We start from the raw sequence: 18407 nt of genomic DNA on the forward strand, positions 1-18407 counted from the left end.
CTTTGCAGTTTGGTTTTTCCTCCCTTACTGAGCCCTGGACCAAGAACATGTTCAGACGTTCCCTAGGGCCCCTTCCCAGCCCAGGCAGGGTCTTGGGTCTCCGCGCTGGGACACATCCCAGGCGGGCGTGCGTAATCGTGGCTTCCCGCCTGCAGGGCCAGCCGGCCCTGACCTTTCCCGCTGGGCAGCCTGGGCTGGCTGCCCAGTCCCCACCTTGCCCACCGGTGACGTGAGCCGCTTCCCCAGCCCTGGCTGCCTAGGTGCCCTGGGCTTCCGGAAGGCGCCGTCTTCCGGAGCCGGGTGTCGGGAGGGCCGGTTTTCCAGTCTTCTTGCTGGTTGGTTTCAAGAAACCAGCCTCAACCCCCTCAACAAGAAGAGAAACCAAAAGCACTGGCCTAGTTCCCATACCACGCCTCGGTCTTATTGGCCTTCTGCTGGTCTGTCCCCAGGGATTTGCACCCGTTATCAGCTGACTGGTGTGTGACCCACAGCGTGAGGGCTCCCTTAAGTGTAGGTGGTTCCTGTGGGTCCCAGACCTCCTCCCCTTGGAGTTTGCTAGGGCTGCTTCAGGTCAGGTCACATACTCAGGTGTGACTCAGCCTGGGGCCAGCTCCACAGGGCCAGCCTGGATGGCCCTGCTGCCTCAACCTGGGGCCATGAGTCCATTCAGAGACCTGGAGGAGCCGGCAGCCTCAAGCAGCAGCCCCACAAGGCTGGTGGTGGCTAGGAAGATGTCTTGCTTTCCTGTGTCGTCGGTGCCCGCATACACCTCTGCACTGATTCCTCCTCCACTGGGCTCACCCAATGCCTCAAGAGCACCTCCACCCGGAAGCCCTGCCCTGAGCCTGCCGCCTCCCACCTCCTCTAGGTGTCCTTGATGGCAGGTGTCTTCCCCACCCATCCAGCTGGACGCTGGGGTCTGCATGTCCCGGTATCAGCAGCGTGTGTGTCCCTCATGCTTCAGCACATGCCTTTGTGTCCCCTGACATCTCTTTGGATGAAGGGCTGCTTGGCCTGTGGCAGGTACAGGAGATGGTCTGATGTCCACTCAGATGATCTCAGTGGGAGAAGCTACCTGCCGCAACAGGAGCAGAGGGCTGGCTGGGGACAGAGAAACTGGAGCCATAACCCCATCACAGGCACTGGAGACAGCGATGAATTAAGCAGAGAGACCCTGCCACAGTGGCCTTTACCTTCCCCAAGGGTGAGCTGGCAACAAACAATCTGAGAAGAAAGCAAGAATGGGGAAGAGAGGCGGTCAGAGCAGGCTAGGGGGGGTGACATTTGAGAAAAGGGTTGAGGGTGGCAAGGGAGCCAGCCATGCAGGGAAGAGTGTTCCATGCAAAGGAAGGCCCTGTGCGGAGTGGGTGACAGGAGCTAAGTGAGGGCACAGGAAATGGGGCAATTGCAGATCCTGAAGGAGATGGGAAGACACAGAAGGTTCCAGGGTAGACCTAGGCAAGGGTGGGAGCCAAGAGACCAGGAGGAGGCAGTGCGGGGGCTCAGCCCAAGGTCAAAGCTGCAGAGGTGGTGGGAGAAGGGGCAGGGGTGCCATGAAGCCCAAGGCAGGTAGGCTCACTGTTCTGCAGGAAGCTCAGAATGCTGTGATGGCCCTTTTCACAGAGTAAAAGGGAGACATGATCAAAGCAGTTCCCAAAGAATGAGAAACCGCTGGCCTTGGGAAGAGAGCAGGGAACAGGTAGAGGGAACAGCAAGAACAAAGCTCCTGAGCTTCTGTGGACTGCTTGGGGAGGGCAGAGAGGACCAACAGACCTAGGGGCGTGAACTAACATCAGTCTAGCATGTGCCACGCAGGTCTGCTCATGGGAACTGCCACCTCCATCCCCAGGACACACAGCTCCAGAGCCTCCTCAGTCCAAGTTCGCCTCCTTGAACTTGAAGGATCTATTTACCTTCTCTCAGTTCAGCTATAGGAATTAGGAGCAGGGTGGGGCTGAGGGGATATGAAGTCACCACTGGCACCTGCTTTTTGTGTGTTTGTTCGTTTTGGCCATGCCCATGGCATGTGGAAGTTCCCAAGCCAGGGATCGAACCCATGCCACAGCAGTGACCACGCCAGGAACTCCAGCACCTGCTTTAAAATCCACTCCCTGGGAGTTCCCGCCATAGTACAGGGAGTTAAGAATCTGACTCTAGCAGCTCAGGTCTCTGTAGAGGAGTGGGTTTGGTTCCCAGCCCAGCACAGTGGGTTAAAGGATCCAGCCTTGCTGCAGCTGTGGCATTAAATCCAGCTGGGGCTTGGATTCCACCCCGGCCCGGGAACTTCCACATGCTGTGGGTTCAGCCGTCAAATTAAAAAAAAAAAAAAAAAATTCACTCCCTTGATTACAGCCTCAGTTGAAGGACAAGTTTCAAAGCACAGAGTACTGGTGAGTTTAACCCTACTATGCCTCAGTTTCCTTACTGGTCAGCATGGACAGCAGGGGACTCCATCTTGCAGGAATTGTTGGGAGGGTTACATGAAGGGAGGGTGGTTGGTAGACACAGAGCCAGTGTTCCATACATGCTTGAAAACATCTGGGAGACGCGCTTCACTGAGCACCTGTGGAGCGTCCGAAACCTCACCGCAGGGCCATAGTTACTGCCATAAACTGTGGGGTTAGCATGATTTGCTCACTGTCCAGGGAAGACCAAGCCATAGGTAGCAGTCAGGCCACTGTCTTCTGTGTCCTGGAGGCCGGCAGCAGATGCCTGGCCTGGGCCAGTGAGAGAGGTCACCTTACAGGCTCCTGGTCCTGCTCTGAGAACCCCCTCCTGGTCTGGGCCCAGCTACCCAGCTGTGACTCACCCCCCTCCCCACCGCATCCCCGCCTCAGCTGGAACCAGGCACCGAAATAGTCACCCAGCTCACTCTCGGGAGTGGCCGTGGAAATATTTCAGGGCTGCATTCAGCGCCTAAAAATACTTGGCGCGTCCTCATGCATCTTCCCCTCCCTCCTTCCCTGCTCTGTTCCTTTGAAAATGATCCCTGTAAGCACCCTGCCCCCATGGCTTTGTCCCTCCACCCTGTGCCCCTCCAGCATGTTAAGTGTCCCTGAGGAGCAAGGCTGTGGGATGTCCCCAAGTGCCAGGTTCACGTGGATGGTGGCGAGGTGGTCTCCTTCTCTCCCTGTTACCATGGAGAGACTCCGGAAGGGTCTCCCAGAACTCTCTGGAAAGGTGAAGCCTTTTCCACAACCCCCAGAAGTCTCAGTTCCTGGAGGGGGAGGCTGGGCACAGCAACACCATCCAGGGAGATCTTCATTACTCAGCAGTTTTCCTTAAAAATTAGAAAATGGTTCTTGGAGTTCCCGTCGTGGCACAGGGGAAATTAATCCAACTAGGAAACATGAGGTTGTGGGTTTGATCCCTGGCCTCGCTCAGTGGGTTAAGGATCTGGTGTTTCCGTGAACTGTGGTGTAGTTTGCAGACGCAGCTCGGATCTGGTGTTGCTGTGGCTGTGGTGTAGGCTGGCGGATACAGCTCCGATTCTACCCTTAGCCTGGGAACCTCCATGTGCCACCAGTGCAGCCCTAAAAAGACCAAAAAAAAAAAAAATTAGAAAATGGTTCTTGTGATTTGTGTTCACAAGACTGTGGGGAAGCAGGCCCCTAGGACAGGCCTCCCAGCTGGACTGAATTCTATTATCTCCCCCCATCCACTTGCTTTGAGACTCCACATAGGTGAGAAGTCCTTCTCCCTCCCCCAGGGAAGCAGACTGTCCCCTCCAAGGCACCCAAATAGCATTCTAAACACTCAGCCTCCTGGGCACGCTCCTTCCACCCACCCAGCCATGTGACCTTTCTGGTGGCTGAGGGAAAGTGAGGGGAGCAATTTGGAGTGGGACTGTGACTTGGCCTACTGGGGTCTGGCCTTGGTCATCTGAAGCCTAGAGGGAATAGCAGGTGCAAAGATCCTGGGGAAGGTGCATTCTGGGTGTCTTAGAGACATAGCAAGTTGACCTGAAGTCCACACTTCATTTTTACCCAAGGTCCTTTAAGAAAAAAAATTGAGATAACATTCGCTAACACAAAATCAACCATCTTAAAGGTGAGCAAATCAGGAGTTCCTGTCGTGGTGCAGTGGTTAACGAATCCGACTAGGAACCATGAGGTTGCGGGTTCGGTCCCTGCCCTTGCTCAGTGGGTTAATGATCCGGCGTTGCCGTGAGCTGTGGTGTAGGTCGCAGACGCGGCTCGGATCCCGCGTTGCTGTGGCTCTGGCGTAGGCCAGTGGCTACAGCTCCGATTCAACCCCTAGCCTGGGAACCTCCATATGCCGCGGGAGCGGCCCAAGAAATAGCAACAACAACAACAACAAAAAAGACAAAAAAAAAAGGTGAGCAAATCAGTGGCATTTAATATATTCATGATGTTGTACAATGGTCATCTGTTTCTAGTTCCAGAACATTTTCACTGCCCCCAAAAGAAACTCTATATCCATTCCTTCCTCCCCCAGCCCCTGGCAACCCCTGATCTGCTTTCTGTCTCTATGGACTTGCCTGTTTTGGACATTTCACATAAACGGAATCATATACTACACGGCCTTTTGTGTCTGGCTTCTTTCATATACTACACGGCCTTTTGTGTCTGGCTTCTTTCACTCGGCATATTTTTTTTGCCTTTTTCGGCCATGCCCATTGCATATGGATGTTCCCAAGCCCAGGGATCAAATCTGAGTGACCTACGTCACAGCTGTGGCGATCCTTAACCCACTGCACCAAGCCAGGGATTGAACCAGCAATACCACAGAGACAAGTCAGATCACTAACCCACTGCACCACAGTGGGAACTCCCCAGCATAATATTTTTAAGGTTCATATATGTTGTAGTGTGTATCAGTGCTTCATTCCTTTTTTTTGGCTGAATAATATTCCATTGTATAAATGGGTCACATTTTGTGTCTCCTCCATCAGTTCATGGACATTTGAACTGTTTGTTGACCATTTGCTTGGCATCAAACACAGTTCTTTTTTTTTTTTTTTGTCTTTTTGCTATTTCTTGGGCCGCTCCCGCGGCATATGGAGGTTCCCGGGCTAGGGGTCAAATCGGAGCTGTAGCCACTGGCCTACGCCAGAGCCACAGCAACGCGGGATCCGAGCCACGTCTGCAACCTACACCACAGCTCGCGGCAACGCCGGATCATTAAGCCACTGAGCAAAGGCAAGGACCGAACCCGCAACCTCATGGTTCCTAGTCGGATTCGTTAACCACTGTGCCACGACGGGAATTCCCCAAGCACAGTTCTAAGCACTTCATCCCCATCCCCACTCTAAAGTCGTACTGTAATCACCATGCTGATTTACCCATTTCACACCTGAGGTAATGAAGGCACAGACAGGCAGACAGGCCACTGAAGGAACCACAGGCCATCTCTTATGTATATACACTCTGGAGATGGGATAGAGAGATGATAAGGAAACTAAGAATTAAATGAGTTAACACCAGGTGAAGATCCTAAGGGTCTTCCAGGCAGGGAGAGCAGCATGTGCAAAGGGCCTGAGGTGGGAATAAGCTGGTGTGTTGGAGGGAAAAGTGCAGAGACTGATGTGGCTGGAGTGGAATAAGTGAGGAGGGAAGAAAGTTGTGGACAGCAGCTGAGGGCCTAAGGGGTATGGGGAAGGTCCGGGCTGTATCCGGAGACGGAGAGACAGAGGAAAAGATGCAGGAAGAGGGAAAGAGACTGGAGCAGGAGGAAGAGAAGGGGCCTCCATATCCTGAGGCCTGGGTTCAAGTGGCCAGGGGTCTTTACCTACATCCTCCCAGCCCAGATCACAGTAAGTGGTCCATAAATGTTGGGTGTGCTATGACACCACAGTAGGTGGTCCATAAATGTTGGGTGGATGAATGAACAGAGGGATAGACAGATGGGCGGGTGGGTGGATGGACGGACAGACAGATGAACAGGACAACAGGTGGATGGAGGCAGGAAGACCTGGTACCCAGATCAGTGCAGCAAGAACATCCTCTCCCATCTTCCAGTAGGTGATTGGATGGGGATTAGTGGAGGAACTTATCCAGCTGCCCTGGTGCCTCATCCACCTCTCTCTAGTCTCAAAAGATGAGTGGAGTGGAGGCTACGTGGTGGGGGTTGGGCAGGGTGCCATGAGTGCAGAGGCGGGCCGGCCCGGGTACCAGATGCCGCTACCTGCCTCTGCCTCTGAGTCAGCATCACCATGGCAACACGGGCCCTGCAGGCTCCTCCGGGCACATCCCCCATCACTGCAGCCACCAACGTCACTGCCGCCTCCTCACTGGGGGCAGGGGCAGAGGGGGCAGCTATTTTTACCCAGGCTGCGGGCAGAGCTCAAGGACCCTGATGCCCACCTTCTCTCATTTCTGTCAGCCTCTCTGCCTCCTAAGCCACATCCTCTGTGCAGAGCTTGCAGCCAAACATGGGGTGAGGTGGTGGAGTGAGGGGCCCAATGGGGATGGAGAGACAGCTTAGGGAGGGTCTCCAGTCTCTGCTTGGGACGGGGGCTGGAGAGTGGCTGGTGAGGGAATATCACAGCAAGGGTTGGGTGGCTGGATGGTAGCAGTGGGCAAAGAGCTAGGGGGTGATAGGGGGATGGACTGAAGCAGGGAGCCACAGAGGGTATCCCTGTAACCCTGGGCAGCCCCTATGCCTCGTGAACCTTCCCTCCATCCTCTAGAACTGGTGAAGACAGTGAGGCAGCTTCCCCCAGTCTGGCAAGGACTCCCACTACCCCCTATCCCAACTGCTGATGACATGGCTGCACCTGTGATTTCTGCCCCCACCCCACTTTCCTCAACTCCTCTTTCCTCACTCTACCCCAAGGCTCTTCCTTGACTTTATTCCAATGCACCTTGTATCCTGGAGTTCCTGTTGTGGCTCATTGGGTTAAGGACCTGATGTTGTCTCTGTTGGATTCGGGTTCAACCTCTGGCCTTGCTTAATGGGTTAAGCATTTAGCATTGCGGAGTTCCCATTGTGGCTCAGTGGTTAACAAACCCGACTAGGATCCACGAGGGTGCGGGTTTGATCCCTGGCCTTGCTCAGTGGGTTAAGGATCCAGCATTGCCATGAGCTGTGGTGTAGGTCACAGATGCGGCTCCGATCTGGCATTGTTGTGGCTGTGGCATATGCTGGCAGTTACAGCTCCGATTCCACTCCTAGCCTGGGAAACTCCATATGCTGCCGGTGTGGCCCTAAAAAGACAAAAGAAAAAAAAAAGAATTTGGCATTGCTGCAAGCTGCAGTGTAGGTTGCAGGTGTGGCTTGGTTTCATATGCAGCAGGTGCAGCCATAAAAAGAAAAAAAAAGTAAACCTTGCATTCCTACCTCAGGGCCTTTGCATGTGCTAATCCAACTTTCAGAAACATCTTTCTCTGGTGCAGCCTCATAGTGCCCCCTTTGTCTGCAGGTGTCATGGGCCCTGTGTACTCATTTCCCTCTTCCCACTGAGATTTCTTCATAACCCTTGTCACTGCCAGATACTATATTGCCAATTTTTTTTTCTGTTATTCCCACAGCAAGAATGAGGGCTCCTCTCAGAGCCTCAGTTTACCCCCACTCAACAATGGCAACAGCCAGGGTGCCAACAAAAGAGGGAGCCAAGCAGTAAAATGCCAGTGTCTGGGTCCTCTCCTCCTGATCCAGTGCGCAGGGGCAATGTGGGGGCTTCGAGTGACCCACAGTTTCCTGGACAGGGCTGACCCTCAGTTCAGGCCATAAAGCCCTGTCAAAGATCAATGAGCAGTGGATGAGCCAGGCCAGGGCCAGGAACCAGCATCAGGGCCTCCAGGACAATTGGGGCGCCAGGCCCTGAGGTGGCCTGTGAATCTCTTACCACTATATATACTGATTGTCCCTAGGGTCACCATGTCCTCACTAGCCCCAACTGTGCTGCTCTAGGAGACAGTCACTCAGTTTCCCTTGTACAGATTTATAGGGTGACTTTCTCTTCATGCCAATGAGATTGAAGATTGGCTTCAGTCCGCAGCCAAGGGCCCTGGATCCCAATGAAAAATGTGGCTTGATTTAAAAACAATTGTGTGGAGTTCCAGTTGTGGCTCAGTGGTTAAGGAACCGGACTAGTATCCATGAGGATGCAGGCTCAATCCCTAGTCTCACTCAGTGGGTTAAGGATCTGGTGTTACCCTGAGCTGTGGTGTCCATCACAGACGGCAGCTCGGATCCCTCCTTGCTGTGGCCGTGGCTCTGACACAGGCCGGCAGCTACAGCACTGATTCGACCCCTACCCTGGGAACCTCCACATGCCCTGAATGTGGTCCTAAAAAGACCAAAAAAAAAAAGTAAAACAATCATGTGCCTCTTTCTGTGTCTTCTGCCTTCTCCAGCTGGTTTCTCTTCCCACCTCCTTTCTCTCTGGTCTCGGTCTCGCTCCATCCTCCAGCTCCTGCTCTCCCCCCTTCCATCTCTGCCTTTCTCCCTTTACTTATCTCGCAGTCCCTATAATTCCCATTTTCCTCCCATTATTTCTACGCTCCAGCCCCCCCATTAGGAGACCCTGAGGAATCCAGTCTTGCTCAGAACCTCGGGGCCGGCCCGTTGGCCTTGAGCTACCCATTCATCAAATGGGCTTGTCTTGCAGCCTGAAGTCCTGGGCTGAGGGTAGTTAGGCAGCGGACATTCCTCCTCTCCAGCAGCAACAGCATTTCAGGGCCCGGCAGGGAAGGAGTTAATCGCGCGCCGTCCCCCTCCCCCCAAGCCCTGTATTTAATTAGCGGCCCCGCGGGGCGGTCTCGACCGGCGAGGGTGGGGGCGAGGAAGGCAGCGGGGGAGGGGGGAGCGGGGATGAGAGGGGAGCTGGGAAGGGAGGGAGGCTGAAGGGCGAAGCAAGGGAGAGGATGGGGGTGGGAAGAGGAATTGAGGGAAGAGGCGAGGCGGGGGAGAAGTGGAAGGGAGAAGAAATGCAGGGAGAGGGCCTAGAGGGGGCCGGAGGTAAGCGGGGGCGGGAGCCAACCGGGGGGTCAGGAGCCCACCGGGGATTCGAATCCCGCCTGGCTAGTGTCCCCAGCTCGTCTCTCAGGGCTCTCGGTTCCCCTCGGGGGTGGGAATCCCCACCCAACCCCTCCCGAAGGCCGAGCTCTGCGCCCACAGTAAATGTCAGCTCGCTCCCCATTGTCCCGAGGGCAAACTGAGGCCCAGGTAGATGTGGCGACTAACTCCGAGACTATTTATGCGGTTTTGTCTGCGTGCTGGAGAACAAAATACCAGTTCGTCCCAGCCAGGCAACCCTGCGGGCGGTCTCGGCGTGCGAGAGGGTGACCTGTGGGACCCGGGCCGACGAGCGGGGACCTGGACCCCACAGGCGCTGGGTTGTCCCAGTTAAGCCACGCCCCTCTTGGTGCCTCAGTTTCTCCATCTCTTTGCGCAGCGTCGGGGAAACTGTAGGGCGGACCCTCCCCACCACTACGCCCACGGTCTCCCACGCGACGTGGGGGGCCGGCCAGGGTATCGGGCGGCCGGGGCATCGGGCGTCTAACCCGCTCCGCCTCGCCTTGACGTCGGCGCTGACGCCACCCGCCCCCGTCGCCACTGGGTCCGACCGCTGCGCGGGGTTAACTCTTGCGCAGCCCCTGGCCGCGCCGAGACCCCCAATTACCTCTCTTTCCTCAACCCCGGCCAGAGAAGGGGCCAGGCTGTGGGGATCTACGTGAGACAAGTCCTGGGCAGGCCTGGCTACCAGGCGAGACGGGAGGCCCCGACTAGCCTCTAGGGCCTTTGCCTGCGCCTGGAATGCGCCTCCCTCCCCATCCAAGTCCGTGTTTACTGCGACACCCCTCCCAGCGTCCTGGCCCTGACCCCTCCAGGGCTGGGCGTGTCCTTGTCCGCCTGGGTCTCCCCGCCCCAGGGCGGTGGCGGGGGGTGGGGGGGGGCGCTTGTCAGGCCCGGGCGGGGTCCTCTCAACCCAGCAATTCGCTGAGAAGATGAGAACCGTCGAAGCCTAGAAAACTTACAGGTCACCCAGAGGGGCCCCTCCAAACCTGGCCGGGCCCTAGGTACTGCGGCTCCCAGACCCCCACCCCTATGCCCCGCCATTCCTGCGGCAGGGGAGGGGACCCTGCGGGCCCCGCCCTGCCCCAGGGGAAGTGAGAATGGGGGGCCCTCCCCCGCATCCTCACCACTTCCTCCCTGGGAGCGGCGGCGGCGGGGGCGGAGGAGGAGGGGCGGAGGAGGGTGGGCAATGACTCGCTGCGAGTTCTGAGGAGCGGCCCTGGGTTCCTCGGAGTCGGGGTCTCCTCGCCCATACGCCCAGGATGGGCAGAACTGGCGTTAATTTATACCACACATGTAGAGAGCCCCCCAAAACTGCTCCTTCCTTGGTGCTCCTTCCTAACCAACTCGGACTCTGCCTCCTCCCCACTCTGGGGGCCCCTCTGCCACCGCCTCCCTGCTCCCTCCGCTGCCACCTCGCCCCCATTCGATCTACTCCGGTGTAGGGGCCGGGATCCTGTAGGGATGCCAATCAGGTACCTGCTCACAAGGCTCCCACAGGCCCAAGGTCCAGCCCCTTGTCCTTTTCACCAGCCTGGCTCACACACCGCCACCCCCCACGTCTGCCTGTAGAGATTCACCTGGATTCCAGCCTACCCTCCAAAGATCAGAGCCATTCTTTGCTTGGAACCTCAGTTTATTCATGCGAAAAATGGGGACAGTTGTCCCTCTTTGCGGTGCTGCTCTGGGGCTTTTAAGGAACAACGTCAAGAATGGGCTTCCATTGTGGCAGCACAGAGGCATCTGATTATTACTTCACTAAATCATCTTCATTCATTTCATTATAAATGTATCCATTGGTTCACCATCCCCCTTCCCCAATCCCACCCAGGCAGCCTGGGAAGGATGCCAGGGGCCCACAGGACCAGGACCGTGGGTGGGGACAGTCCCAAGGTCTTCAGGAGGAAGTGGGAACTTCCACTTAACCAACCTGAAGCCTCCCCAGAGAGGCCATTGTCTGCCACCACCACTGCCTCCATCTGTACCCCAAAATGGGTCAGTGCATCAAAGGTCCTTGGGAGGAATCTGGCTGATACAGGCAAAACCCACACATTGTAGGTACTCATCACCAAGGCTGGGAACATTAATGAGCTCCTACTGTGTGCTGGGGCCCTCCCCTTGGGGACAGGAAAGCTGTGTGGGTCCATGTGTCCCCTCCTGCCCTCTGGGCCCACATGCCCCACTCTTCTTGGCTTGGGGCTTCCCTGACTTTAATGGTTTCTGGACACTGGAACATTAGCGGTCCAGGCCTGGCCCTGAGTATCCCTGAGGAGGGAATGCCTGGGTTTTGCTCTCGTTTCATCGTTTTTTCAGTTTCCTTCTATTTATGGCAAGAGAAACTTGGTTTTCCATTCCTGGTGGTGACTCGAAGCTTCCCTTTTCAAATATTTATTGAAGTAAAAACAGAAAAGGGATCGGTCGACTTAAAGGAAAAATTATGACATTGACCTAAAGCTGGCTTCTGTATTCCTGTGGTGGTTTCCCATCCCCCATGAGAGTCTTGTCAGCTCAGAGGTGAGGAGAGATGGCCCCAAATCTTCACTAGCACACAGGCCTGGGCATACAGTAGGTGTTCAACAGTGAGTAGTAGAATGGATGAATAATAATGCTTGAGGTTGGCCACAAGCAAAAGAAAAACAAATCAACTTCTGTAGTTGGTCTAGTGAAATTGAACTCACTACTTTCTGACCCCCAAATCTTCTGGTTCCCCAAAGTTCTCCTGTGAGAGGGGCTGACTGGGCCCGGGTATACACCAAGTATATATTGTGTACACTGGATATGTGTGTGCAGGGGTCCTGCTCCTCCTGGAGGATGGGGGTGGCATGAGAATTGTATACTTCTTGCCCCATAGCCCTTCTGGGCTCACTCAGGATGGTCAATCAACAAATATTGGAGTTCCCATTGTAGCTCAGTGGGTTATGAACCTGACTAGAATCCATGAGAATGCGGGTTCAATCCCTGGCCCCTCTCAGTGGGTTAAGGATCCGGTGTTGCTATGAGCTGTGGTATAGGTCACAGACACAGCTTGGATCCTGTATTGCTGTGGCTGTGGCATTAAGCTGGCAGCTGCAGGTCTGATTCGATCCCTAGCCTGGGAACTTTCATATGCCTCAGGTGCAGCCCTAAAAAAAAAAAAAAATTGTACCTTGCAGTTCTTCAGGAACTATAGGAGACACCACAAGCCCTGGGAACAGTCAACAGGGCCACAGAGTCATAAAGCAGGCTCTGCCAGGTGTCTGATGTTGAAGGGTGCATCAGTTTTCTTGTCTATAAAATGGCCTCATGAGACTAGAAAGAGCCAGAGGACAGGGTTGGGTCCCTTCCCAGCTGCTGGACAAACACCTGCACTGGACGTGACTGCGGTTCCTGCTCCAGGCAGTGGGAGGAAGTGGGGAAGGAGGGGAAGGGAGGGGAGTGGGGGGGGAGGGACGGCTGCTGCCTGCCAGGGTAACCTGATCCTGAGGAATGCGCCGGGGCCAGAAGTGCCCCCAGCCGGAGGTTGGTGCCTTCCACACACCGCTGCCCCCTGGGCCACCCCATGGGGTCCTGCCACCAGGGAAAGTCCCCCCCCCCCCGCAATTCCCCACCTGGCCCCTTGGCCTCCTGAGTCCCTCCAGACATCCTTAGCAAAATCCTCTGCCCCCAGAACTCCCTTCGTCTCACCACCTCACTCTTTTCTGCTTAACTCTTTGTTCTTTGGGGCTTTCCATTTTATTAAGCAGATTTTACATCTCTGGGTCTTCAGTTAAAGACCAAACATTAAATTGAACTGCAGGTTGCTTGAAACTAGAAAGCAAATCTCTTTGTGCTGGGGAGAGGCCAGAGCCAGGGAGACCCCAACACCAGGAAGGGGCCTCAAGTTTAGCTTCTCGTTTGGAAAGTGGAGTTCTTTCCAGGCCTAAGCTGTGTGATCCAGGACCCTTTGTACGCACTCTCTGGATAACACTCTGGGAAGTGGGATAATGTCCATGTACTTAGAAAGCTGCAGGGAGAATAAAGGTGAAAATAAGAGTCCAGACTTAGCCCTGTCACCATCTCTTCCCTTAGTCCCATATGCCCCTCCCACTGCCCTTGAAACAAAAACCACCTAAGTTTCAGCAAAGGCATCTCCACTGCCACCCTTGCCTTCCTTCTCTTCTTCTGGCTCCCCCAGCTTGGTGAATCCAGCCCCACTCACCTCTCTATCCTTGATCAGATCAATGTGGCCTCTGCACTTGCTGTTCTCACTGGAAGCCATTGCCCACATCACCACCTGGGTGCCTGTCCCAGCTTACCCAACTCTAAAACAGTCCCTCTTCCTTCCAGCTTCATCCTTCATGAAAGAAATACCATTCATTCTCCTTGAAGCTGTGTTTACCAGGTTCCTCCTTCAGACTGTGTGCTGAAAAAGGGCAGGAGTTTGTGACAATCCTGTGTGTCCCCATCACTAGGTTCACAGTAGGTCCTCAATCTATTTATGTGGAATGGATGAATGAATGGGAGCGATTCCCAGTTCACTGCATGGGACTGGTTGATGGATTTGGGGCCCCCTTGATCTGCCAGGGGAGCCCCCAGTCTGGGAGGACTGAGCTGGACAAGGCTGCCATCCAGTTCTGTGGGGTCAGGGCTAGTCCAAATGGAGAAGCAGGACTTGAGAGTACCAAAGGGAGGAAGGGGAGGATGGGGAAGAGCATTGGGTCACAGGGATTAGCAAGTACACAGCAGAGAAGCCTGAGGGGGTAGAACTTGGAGAGTAGGGATGGCAGAGGATGGAAAGGGCAGCTCCCAACACTTAGAGGCCAAGCAGGTCCTCTCTACCCAGCCCCAAGGACTCTCCTTCCCCTGCCTGGGGCAGATGGAACTGCACAGATAGTGGCCAGGGCTCAGCCAGATGGTGGGAGTCTAGGGGAGTCTTGGAGGCATGGTTAAGGAAGACTGTTGCAAGAGGAAACATTGGAAGCGGGTTTTGAAGGATGAGTAGGAGTTTGCCAGGAAGCTAAGGAAGGGCACTCCAGGCCAAGGGAACTCCAGACCAAAGAACCCCAGTTAAATTTGGGCAAATAAGGGAGTTCTTATTGTGGCTCAGCAGTAATGAACCCAAATATCCATGAGGATGCAGGTTTGATCCCTGGCTCTGCTCAGTGGGTTAAAAATCTGGCATTGCCATGAGCTGTGGTGTAGGTTGCAAACATGGCTGGAATCCTGCGTTGCTGTGGCTATGACGTAAGCTGGCAGCTGCAGCTCTGATTTGACCCCTAGCCTGAGAACTTCCAAATGCCCGAGGTGTGGCCCCCCAAAAAGTTTGGCCAAATGATAATAAAGCAAAACAATTACAGAAAACATTTACTGAGCCTTTACTTTTTGTTCAGATCCTTCCAATAAAAGTCACAATACTCCATGAAGTAGATGGGATTATTTGTTCCATTTTCATAAGCAATAAACACACTCAGAGAGGTAACATGCCTTGGCTTTCCTGTGCCTCCATTTACCAAAGCTTGTCTGCTGGTCAGCCTCTCAAATCAGGTTGGCCCAGCCCAAAGCATTCCTGACCACTTGCCTACCTGTCAAAGTCAAAGCCCCAGGTCAGAGTAGGGCCTTCCTAGGCCGCCCACTCACCCTTTTGCCTTGGGGAGAATCATGGTCCCATCTCCTTCAATTTGGCCCACTGCACAGGCCCAGAGGGAGGAACCCAGTACTGGGCTGGCTACAGGCTGGAGGCTGTATTCCCTCCCATCAGGTGTCCCTTTGCCCAGGCTGGGACAGGAGAAGAAAGAGACCCACATGCCTGGACACACTGACACATACATACAGATGTGTATGTATATGTATATACATGCATGAATACATGTGTATGTACATATATACATACACGTTAACACAGATCCACATGCACAGATCCACCCAGGCACACAGACATCCACTCCCATGTATGAACACATTTGGGTATAGTGACCCACACACGAACACACAAAGGCACAAACAGACATTTGTGTGTTTGTACACACACACCCATACTCTGACCCTCTGCCAGCCAGGCTTGGCTTCTGGCTCCTGTGACAACTTCCCTCATGGCCTTCTTGCTCCACAGCCCAGTTAGGGGCAAGGCTAGGTGAGGAAGGGACCTAGAAGAGCAAGTGCTCATGTCCAAAGGCAATCAGACTGAGGCCAGAGACTGCCACAGCAACCCCACCAGAGAGTGTTTTTTTCTTAACGCTGTCTTTGGCCCCATGCAGAAAGCTGGGTACCCAGCTAGCTTGAGCTAGACAAGGTCCCTGCCCTCCAGGGACTTATGGTCCATCCCATCATTGTGGATGGTTGCCAGGATATAATGGAAACAAGGTGAGTGTGAGGGGCCTAAGGACAAGTGTTGGCACTGGGGGAAGGCAGCATCAGGCTGAGGGCACAGCACCTGTCAAGGCCCCGAGGTAGCAATGAATTGGGAAGACAAAGCTCAAAGAAGGTGAGGGTGAAAGGTTAGAGGACACCACAAGAAAGGTGTGGGGCCCCCTCCCGATGGACTAGGCTCCATCCTCAGTGTGGTAGGAACAATGGAGGGGTTGTATGCAGGGACTGTAGGTCAGACCCAGAAGTCCCAAGGTGGGAAGAGTCTCTCCCACCTCCCTAACATTCCGTTCCCAGCCAGCCTTTTCGAGGCCAATTAAGCCTGACCTGACAATCATGGTAATAAATACGGACTGGGATTCCTGCCTTAATAGCTCAGTCCGGGAGCCAAGGGCCAAGGGTTGGGGGGTGAGGAGTGTGACCCAGGTAGGGGGCTGTCCAGGGTCATGGACGCCAGGGTTCTGCCAGATGTATAAGAGCTCAGGCCTGGTCCCGGAGACAGGTCACTCCACCTCGCCGAGCCTCAATTTCCCATCTGTAAAGTCAGGAAGTCAGACTCCACGATTCAGTCCCCACCCAGTGAAAAGTATTGAGATCAAAAAGGTTCCAGCAACTTCTGGCCTCCTCTCCGCTTCCCGGCCTTTCTGAAGCAAACACACCACTTGGGACTGGGCTGGGGGTGGAGGTGAGGTGGACAGACTAGACCCACACCCTGGCGAGCCACCGGCTTCAGCTCCCTCAGGTCTTCAACTCCACGGAGCGTAGCTACAGGCGCGCTAAGGGAAGCCCAGCCGGCGTAGTGGAGCTGGAGGCGCCAGGGAGTTATTTATCCATCCGGGGCCCCATCCCCCTCCTGTCCCCGGAGCCAGCACCGCCCCCGCCCGCCCGGGGCCCCACGCGCGGACGCGGGGCGGGGCTTCGGGCTGGCGGGCGCCTGGTGGCCGGGCCCATCACGCCACCCGGGACGTGCCTTGGCGAGAGGCGGTGCTGGGGGCCTGGGTCTTACTCTGGCTCCTGGGGCGGAGTGACCGGGCCGACGCGCGGCCCGCCCCCATGACGTCAACCCACAAGGCAGCGCGCTGTTGTGCCGTTTACCGCGCGTCACCTGGACGACTGCAGTCGGTGGGGGTTGAAGAGGCCGTCAGTGGCTTGGCCCCGCCCCTCCATGCAAATGAGCGACGTCACCCGCGTCCAATGGCGAGCAGGGACAGTGAGCTCATCGTACCCGGCCGAGGCTATAAGGGGGCGCGCGCGTTGCGCGACTCGGGAGCCGCCGCCAGCAGAGGGCTGGGCGCAGCGGCCGCGGCCTGGGCGGGCGCAGGGCCGAGCGGACGGGGGGGCGAGGGCCCCCCGGGCGGCCGCGGCCACTCCCCCCCCCCGGGCCGGCGCGGCGGGGGAGGCGGAGGATGGAAACACCCTTCTACGGCGATGAGGCGCTGAGCGGCCTGGGCGGCGGCAGTGGCAGTGGCGGCGGTGGCAGCTTCGCGTCCCCGGGTCGCCTGTTCCCCGGGGCGCCCCCGACGGCAGCCGCCGGCAGCATGATGAAGAAGGACGCGTTGACGCTGAGCTTGAGCGAGCAGGTGGCAGCGGCGCTCAAGCCCGCGGCCGCACCGCCCCCGGCCCCCCTGCGCACCGACGGCGCCCAGGGTGCGGCGCCCCCCGACAGCCTGCTCCCTTCGCCCGACCTGGGGCTGCTCAAGCTCGCTTCGCCCGAGCTCGAACGTCTCATCATCCAGTCCAACGGGCTGGTCACCACCACGCCGACGAGCACGCAGTTTCTCTACCCCAAGGTGGCGGCAAGCGAGGAGCAGGAGTTCGCCGAGGGCTTCGTCAAGGCCCTGGAGGACTTGCACAAGCAAAACCAGCTGGGCGCGGGCGCGGCCTCCGCTGCCGCCGCCGCCGGAGGACCCTCAGGCACGGCTGCAGGCGCCGCACCTCCCAGCGAGCTGGCCCCAGCGGCGGCCACGCCCGAGGCGCCCGTCTACGCGAACCTGAGCAGCTACGCGGGCGGGACTGGGGGTTCGGGGGGAGCTGCGACGGTCGCCTTCGCCGCTGAACCCGTGCCCTTTCCGCCGCCGCCGCCGCCGCCGCCCCCAGGCGCGCTGGGGCCGCCACGCCTGGCCGCACTCAAGGATGAGCCGCAGACGGTGCCCGACGTGCCGAGCTTCGGCGAGAGCCCGCCGCTGTCGCCCATCGACATGGACACTCAGGAGCGCATTAAGGCGGAGCGCAAGCGGCTGCGCAACCGCATCGCTGCCTCCAAGTGCCGCAAGCGCAAGCTGGAGCGTATCTCGCGCCTCGAGGAGAAAGTGAAGACGCTCAAGAGCCAGAACACGGAGCTGGCGTCCACGGCGAGCCTGCTGCGCGAGCAGGTGGCGCAACTCAAGCAGAAGGTCCTCAGCCACGTCAACAGCGGCTGCCAGCTGCTGCCCCAGCACCAGGTGCCGGCGTACTGAGCCCGCGCGCGGGGCGCATGCGCGGCCCCCTTCCAGAGAGGCGGGTTCGCTGGGGGGGGGGCGTGGGCTCCCGGGACTTGGAGAGGGCGCGGCCCCGGGGACCCCCCCCCCCGAGGGTGCTAGGACTCGGAGAGGGCGCCTCAGACTCGACAAGCTGGACCCCCTGCTCCTGGGGGGGCGAGCGCATGACCCCCCTCCTTTTCCCCTGCCCTCGCGCTGCCTCTGTCCTCGGCGCGCGGCCACCCGGTGTTGCACAAACCCGCGCGTCCTGGCTGCCCCTTTGTACACATCGCCGCCGAAGGGGGCGCAGCCTCAAGCCCTGCGTTTCCTTTTCTTTTACTTTTTTTTTTTTGGACTTTGGAAGAGAGAAGAACAGAGTGTTCGATTCTGCCCTATTTATGTTTCTACTCGGGAACAAACGTTGGTTGTGTGTGTGTGTGTTTTCTTGTGTTGGTTTTTTAAAGAAATGGGAAGAAGAAAAAAAAAACACCCCTTTTCTTGCTCTCGCTCCCCCCTCCTATCCCTCCGACACCCCCTCCTCTCGCCTTTTTTCTGATTTTTTTGTTTTGTTTTGCTACCAGTCCACATTCCTGTTTGTAATCCTTGGTTCGCCCGGTGTTCTGTTTTCAGTAAAGTCTCGTTGCGCCA

The 18407-nt window shown here is 56.5% G+C and overlaps 1 protein-coding gene across 1 annotated transcript; it reads left to right on the top strand.

The window, feature by feature from the left end:
• The first annotated feature begins 16572 nt into the window (after positions 1 to 16572).
• JUND (JunD proto-oncogene, AP-1 transcription factor subunit) lies at positions 16573 to 18407 on the top strand. The gene has a single exon (XM_047776548.1). The coding sequence runs from the start codon at positions 16710 to 16712 to the stop codon at positions 17757 to 17759; it is 1050 nt and encodes a 349-aa protein (XP_047632504.1). The 5' UTR covers positions 16573 to 16709; the 3' UTR covers positions 17760 to 18407.

Source organism: Phacochoerus africanus, chromosome 4 (genome assembly GCF_016906955.1).
Source record: "Phacochoerus africanus isolate WHEZ1 chromosome 4, ROS_Pafr_v1, whole genome shotgun sequence".
Taxonomy (NCBI): domain Eukaryota; kingdom Metazoa; phylum Chordata; class Mammalia; order Artiodactyla; family Suidae; genus Phacochoerus; species Phacochoerus africanus.

Excerpts from the sequence above, each read along its gene's own strand:
- JUND (XM_047776548.1), top strand. The coding sequence starts at position 16,710 with ATGGAAACACCCTTCTACGGCGATGAGGCGCTGAGCGGCCTGGGCGGC.